Source organism: Lipotes vexillifer, unplaced genomic scaffold (assembly GCF_000442215.2).
Source record: "Lipotes vexillifer unplaced genomic scaffold, Lipotes_vexillifer_v1.1 scaffold299, whole genome shotgun sequence".
In the NCBI taxonomy this organism is placed as follows: Eukaryota; Metazoa; Chordata; class Mammalia; order Artiodactyla; family Lipotidae; genus Lipotes; species Lipotes vexillifer.
The window spans coordinates 529,126-536,771 of NW_006784347.1; the positions used below are offsets into that span (position 1 = coordinate 529,126).

The 7,646-nt window shown below is 37.6% G+C and overlaps 1 protein-coding gene across 1 annotated transcript in view; it reads right to left on the reverse strand.

Moving 5' to 3' along the window:
* The window catches only part of KANSL1 (KAT8 regulatory NSL complex subunit 1), a 126,499-nt gene extending 119,552 nt beyond the window's left edge, over window positions 1-6,947 (reverse strand). Inside the window, exon 1 of the mRNA XM_007456802.1 lies at window positions 5,656-6,947. Within this exon, the coding sequence (XP_007456864.1) occupies window positions 5,656-6,947 (1,292 nt within the window). The remainder of the gene's footprint in view (window positions 1-5,655) is intronic.
* Window positions 6,948-7,646: the final 699 nt, after the last annotated feature.

A 7,646-nucleotide genomic window follows, 5' to 3' on the forward strand; every position in this document is an offset into this window, starting at 1 on the left:
CTAACTTCTTTCCTTCAGAATCATACAAGAAGCACCAAGAATAATTCTCACTACCTACATAACTTCTCAGAAAAAAAGCGGGGGGTGGGGGGTGGGGGGGGAGAAGACAGAGAAAATACAGAAGCTCCTATTTCTGCCACTGGATGTCACATGCAGGCTAGCAGAAAAAGAAAAAAAAAACATAATCAAAGATGATTAGATTAAATTAGAACAAGGTGTTTGACAAGTGAAAGTCTACTCAGCTCTGAAGTAACTTCTCTAAGAACATGATGGAATTATTCCCACATATGTATCACACCCAGTAAGATCCACAATAATCATTTTAATGGATTATGGGGCGGAAAGGGGACCTAAGGTAGTAAAAGAATCAAAGCTCTAAGTCACAAGTCAAGAAAGCCATTTTGTTTCGAGGTACACCAGTGACTTACAGGGAACTTTGCCTCAGACTCCCCAAATGCAAAAAAATGGTGCTGAGAATAGCTCCATCAATGTTAAAGACAGAGCTGTCACAATTCAAAGTAGTTTAAGCCCTAGAGATCAATTTCCTCATTTATATTAGAAAAAGTGGTTACATGATTAGCCCTATAGCTAGTCTGTAGCAAAGAAGGGTTAGATGTTAGGTTTCCAGCTAATAGACCTCTCGCTCCATCATTCTGTGAAAGGACAAGGAATAGGAAAATAAGGACAAGTCAAGTAGACTGCCATCTTTGGCAACATCATCTGCGAATACTTAATAAATTCAAGTACGAGCTATAACACAAAACATTCCACAGTAAATAAAAAGCAAAATCAACAAACACACTAGTCATTCATTATACCCTGAAGTCTTCATGAACAACTCCTAAAGGGTGAAATTCCCCCAAAACATAGAAAAGTCACTGCAATCAAGACAATCAAAATTCAAATAACTTCTTTAGTGTCACTAAACTGAGCATCTAGTTTATTTTTACTCAACCCTGATCTGGAACAGACTTCAGGAGGCTATCAGACAAATAAAACATAGGTTAGAATAAATTTAAAAAAATAAAAACATGAAAATAAAATAAGAACAGGGAGAACAAAACGAAGCCAAGAATGAGGCTTAAAAAACAAGTACAACAATAAGTCCTACAAATTTGGCTCTAAACTTCCAAAAGCCAACAGGATAATGGAGACCTAGTGAACAACACAAATCATAACAGCCAGGTAATAAAAACAGACTTAAAAGCTTAGGAAAAAATACAATTATTCTTGGTTGCATATCTTTGCCCTGAAGTCCTTATAAAGAAGGCATTGTGTAACATAAAGATGTATTTTACATATAAAACAACATATATTTCTGTAGTCACTAATGAAATGTTTTATGGAATTATTTTTATTCTAACCTTCAAGATAAGCCTATGATAACAGTTTACAGAGTTTTTTTGGTTTTTGTTTTTTTGTTTTTAAGGGAAAAGAAGTCTACAAACTATCCAGGTACTCAGAACACTGATGATCTAAGAATATATTTAAGAGAATATCTGGAAAAGAATTTTTTCTTTACAGGTACTTACTATAAAAGTTTATAAGCACAAGCGTAAGAAAATGAAAACTAAATTCAGCAAAACTAGGTACAGGTCCAGGAATTCCTAACAAAATAGCAGAACAAAACTTAGAAATGAGGAGGAGGAATACAAAGAAAAACTAAAGTGAAGAAGAGAGTGTGGGCGCACAAGCACACACTCAACAGTTCTTGTTATAAACACGAGATAACTATCAATAAATGCTTCTATTCCTACTTCTACAATTAAGAATTAAACACTGAGGTAGTTATTGAAACATACAGCTTCCTTTCTAGTCCCTCGATCAAGAAGATGACGTTTTTAAAAAGAATGGTATAGCACAAGGAACTCTACTCAATGCTCTCTGGAGACCTAAATGAAAAGGAAATCCAAAAGCGGGGATATATCTATACGTAAAGCTGATTCATTTTGCTGTACAGTATAAACTAACATAATATTGTAAAGCAACTACACTCCAATTTTAAAAAAAAAGCCAAAAAAAAAAAGAATGAAATGCCATTTGCAGCAACATGGATGGACCTAGAGATTATTATACTAAGCGAAGTAAATCAGAAAGACAAATACCATATGATACCACTTACTTGTGGAATCTAAAACATGACCCAAATGAACTTATTTATGAAACAGAAACAGACTCACAGGCATAGAAAACAAACTTATGATTACCAAAGGGGAAAGGGGGTGGGGGAGGGATAAATTAGGAGTTTGCAATTAGCAGATACAAACTACTATATATAAAATAGATAAACAAGGTCCTACTGTATATAGCACAGTGAACTAATATTCAATACCCTGTAATAAACCATATGGAAAAATATATGAAAAAGAATATACATAGATATATGTATAACTGAATCACTTTGGTGTTAACCAGAAACTAACAAAACATTGTAAATCAAAGTATTTATACTTCAAATAAAAAAAAAAATTTTTAAGATGATGTTTAAATTCCTGCTCATTCCACCGTGATGTTACTAAACAACGATATAGGTCAAACTCAATGTAGTGCAGATTTTCCAAAGTAGCAGTTACATGTACCAAGACAGGAAGACATACAAATATAACATTTTTGGATGATTTTCCAAAAAGAACTTAAAATAAAAAGGTATAACAGTTTTAAAGATAAAAACAGTTAACCAAAAAAAAAAAAAAAAAAAAGGAAAAGGAAAGAACTCTAAACATGTCTCATCCAGCAATATTAGAATTTACTAACTGTAAAATGATAAACACACAATTCTCAACAACATATAAAACCAATCATTCTGCTACTGCTAGCATGTGCCTAGGATTTACAATGAATCATTGATTTTCCTCTTGGAAAGAACATAGGAAATAAGGAAAAACACACATGAATTCTTGGTGAAAGCTTGTAATTTTCAGGGAACCATCCACTTGTAATTTAAGCAACATTTAAAAACAATTCATTTCAACAGTCTTCTCAGTATACTAAGTATTTTCATTGTGGCTCTGCTCAGACTAAATCTACTGACTTTATCTCCGACAGTACTTCAGCAAAGGAGTGAAATACTAGACAGGCTACTGTAAGAGGTAAAAAGTTGAAATTCACCAGCTGGGTCAAGCTCCTGAAGAGTTAACTAACTTCTTATTCCAGGACTCAAGAATTATAAATCTGGTTATAAGATTTGGGAGGGACTATTAAATCACAAAGAAAAGGCTTCTCAGCATCCAAAGAACCTCCCTTTTTTTTTCTTTTTTAATCAAAGCAATGCGTCCACTCTCACTGGCCAATTGCTGAAAATCTTTAAAATACTCAGAAGGTCAACAAACACCTGGCTAAATACTAGCCTTAGGAGTCAATCTGGTAACCTTGCTTAACAAGAACTTAAAAGTATTTACACTTTATTGGTGGTTTTAATTTGTCAATAAATTCATATATATCATAATGTGCAAAAAGTACATTTATTTGACAGTACTTTTAGTGTCCAAATTGTCCTTACTTTAATATGATCTGAAGCACGGAAACTCAACTTTTTAAAGCATTATTTAGTTGATTTCATTGTAAGAGGATTAAACTGATCCCAAAAAGCTTCCTAAAATGATCCCTCAGTTGTCCTTATAATTCACACCCTGCCAATCAACCAACCATTATGTGAGAAGAAAACCCAAAACGAAGTGAATGGACTAAGAGGTCTTTTCAAATCACTAGACTTACCCCATGAAATAAAAAAAGTTCTCTCTTAGGTATTTTGATTTCACTGGGTTGGAACAGTTACCCACAACATTACCAAAAGTCAGAAATGTTTCCAACACAATGTGTCCTGAAAAGATTAAGCTTATAGAGTCTAGGTGTTTTTCTTCATCCAATACACAAAATAAGTAAAGGAAACTTAAAATGTTTCAACTACAGTATGTTACACAAAATTACTTTTAAACACAAAATATTCAACTGTTAACGAAGATTTCTTAAAACAGTGGTTTACACAGCAAAGTCAGTGGGGATAATGCCACAAATACTGGCAAGCTGATTTAAGCTACTAATCCATTTAAGGAACGGTAACTATGTTACAGCAGTAGCAAGGCTCTGAAATTTATTTGCTTTAGACCTGAATATAGAAATGGACTCTTGAGCACAGTAAACTAACAAATGGTAATGGAACTTGGTCTATGAGGAAAAAATACAGCAAAATTATCCAGATTTTTTCACTCAAAATAGAAACACAAACCAAAATTTCATACTCGGATCCAGTGTTATCCATGTGAATAACATAAACAAAACTGAAAAAAAAAAAGGAAATTTACTTATGCTTGAGAGCATAGCTGTCTCAACGAATTCTCCAGTGAAAAGCTTAGTCACCTTTTTATTTCAGGCAAGGGAAAGCCAATTATTCCAACATATCCACCTATTTCAGGCTTCTCTAGTAATCCAACCTTTACAACATCCCTATCCAAAAAGGAAATGAAAGAGGATCTACTAGTCAACTCCCCTGCCCTTCTTTTCCAACTACTCTGTTTACTCTCTCATAAGTCTCGATAAATGTACACTGATCTTTTTTTTTTTTTTTTGGGGGGTACTCGGGCCTCCTTTTTATTTTTATTTTTTTGCGGTACGCAGGCCTCTCAGTGCTGTGGCCTCTCCTGTTGCGGAGCACAGGCTCCGGATGCGCAGGCTCAGCAGCCATGGCTCATGAGCCCAGACGCTCTGCGGCATGTGGGATCCTCCTGGACCAGGGTATGAACCCATGTCCCCTGCATCAGTAGGCCGATTCTTAACCACTGCGCCACCCAGGAAGCCCCTATTTCCCCATCTATCTTTAAGGAGATATATTTTACTTCCTTATCTGTAAGGAGCAGAATGCAGGGTCAGGAGGGAAGAACAAGAGTAAAGCACCTTTGGCTCAACCAGGTCCATCTAAAGTGCCACACAAAGCTTATGAATAATTTTCCTCAAACCAACAGATTTTGAAAATCCAGTACAAATTTATCCCAAATATGTCAATACATTTTACTTAACTGAGAGAAAATAAAATCCAAATCTGATAAAGATGGTTTCTTTTAGGGAGAGAATGAGGTTGTGAAAGCAGACTGTGCTTGGAGGCAACCTATAAAATACTCTGAAGCATTTTCTGATTATTAGTCCTTAAAACATACGGAAATCTCAAGTGGGTACGTTAAAGACTGGGTACGTTCTCTGCTGAAAGCTCAATTAGAAGCAACTATAAATTCCAGCGAACTTAACTAGGTCAACTAAACTTTTGGCCCCACTTACTAGAAACAACAAAATGTGAAGTCAAGCCTTATAAACTTACAAAAATATCCTACATATAGTTTCAAAAGAAATCTAATTATTCACTCTGAAAGGATGGGTACACTTTTACAAATTGGAAGTCTTCCAGTTTTTTCTTAGTAAGATTTCAATGGGAAATTAACAGCTTTTACCCTACAGCAACACAAACGCTGTACCAAATATACCTTCCATTTCTTCACTAGCAGGTATACATGCACCCACCTACCTAAAATTAGGAAAAAGACAAACGAAAGAAATCTAGGTGCCTATATACAAAGAAGCCCATTCTTCCCATGATGGGAATTCACCAACTCTTTCTCTCTTGTCCAAACATTTCCCAAGAATGACATTATGCATGATTCTACTCACAGGGGTAAGTGGCGCTGCTCAGGATCAGCTCTGGTCAGTTCTTCCTCTTCAATATCAGACTCTCCCCCTGAACTACTGTCAGTGACGTCTGAATCAAATGCTTGTTCACTGCACCTCAAGTTGGCTATACCACTGGCTGTAAATCTGTCCAATTCTTCTGATATCGAATCACTTTTCAGGAAGTTGCTAAGTCCCTCTGAAGTGGCGGTCTCACTGGCAGCTTTTCTCAATGCAGCTTCAGCCTTTCGAGTTAGCATCAACTGGCTCCGGGGCCTCAAGGATTCCAAGTTTGGCAGTTTGCTCAAAGTTTTCTCTAAAAATCCACCCAGCTGATGCTGTATATGCCTCTCCACCTGCTTGGCTTGCACAACCTGTAAGCGCTTCTGTAACCTGCGGGCACGGCTCTCAATATCAGCCTGCCGCCGTAGTAAAGCTGTTATCCTTGTGTCGGAATCTAAAGCACTGAAAAGAATGGAAGACAGGGGAGACTTTTTACCCTCTAATTTGACACCCCCCAAGTTAGAACTGGAGTCTGTGTCAGGTGATAACCTACTGCTTCCTTGAAGTGCCGGCGGCTGTTCCATGGAATTTACAGAAGATTTGTTTGCAGTGCTATTATTGCTAAATATCGTTGTGTGTTCTACATCAAGGCTTCTATGTGGAAGAGTGCAATTGGTCATACCCCCTTTCAAGTCCCCAGATTCAGATGTCACCACTTCACCCCCCTGAAGAGAAGATGACGTGAGAGCTCGTTTTCCCCCATTAAGGGGACTGGAATTGTCGTGATCAGAATGTGTTGAACTTTTAGTCAATTTCTTCGCCAACCCATTTACAGGCGCTTGTGGCAGAGCTGTCTGACCACTTGTATTCATGGTTCTAAGATTTTCTAAGGAAAACTCCAAAACTGGCTGTCTCCCCAACAGCTCAGCTCGGAGTTCATAGGACTGAGATAAGAGAGGATGAGATTTAAGTACTGTCTGCTTGCTGAAGACACCTTGCAATTTCAACGATTCCTTTGAGGGAACAGATGTTACATCGGAGCAAAGATAAGATGCCACCAGTGGTTGCAGCTTTCCCAAGTCTTCCTTGTTAGGATTATTTCGGAAGTCTAGACTGGGGTCCTCTGCAGCAATGGCTTTTCTTTTGGTTCCGCTGGCAGCAATAAGGATGTTGGCGTTGCCGTTATTTTCGGCACTGCCAGGGGACAAAGTGGAGGATGGGGGAGCCAGTTTGAACCGGATATGGTGTGCTTCAGCTGCTGCGTCAGTGAGAGCGGGCGCCATCGCAGCCATTCAGCACAGAGAGACAGGAAGTCCAGCCTCTCCCGGTGCCGAGGCCAGCTCCACAGCCCCTTACCGCCTCCCCAGAGAACAGACTACAAGAGAAAGAAGAAAAGGAAGTTAGAAATACAAGCACGTTAGAAAACAACACACATGTTTTTAATACAAACATTACTTGAGGCTGTTAACCAAACTCTGCCTCCAGAAGAAAAATACTCAAACCAAAAGGGGAGATGTGTTGGGGCAGGGCCACAATCCCTGCACAAGAGAAAGAATTCCATCCTTTTTTGTCACTTGTTACCATAAATTGAAAGTAGCCACAGACTGTTAAAGTTAAATCATCTGCATCTAAAAAATATCTTTAAAACTTCTTGAAATTAGTGAATTTAAAGCAAATGTATCAAACTAAACACCCAGTAATTAAACAGAAAAGAATTAGTAAGGAACTCCTCATCCCTACCAAAGTTTCTATGCCAATTGTCACAGGTCTGTACATTTTTCTGGCCAAAGGATCCAATGTTCGTCAGCTTCCCACTTCTCTGCAAGACAGATCATACTAAAAGCTTAATTGTATCACACCTGTGTTACCAGTTCACTTCATCGATTTTCTTTTCTTTTGCTGTCCTCAGTATGGCCCACCTCTCAAATTAACTGCCCAACTGATGTGTCTCTTTCCTTTACCCGAAAACTTCTTGAAAAAATAGTTATAGG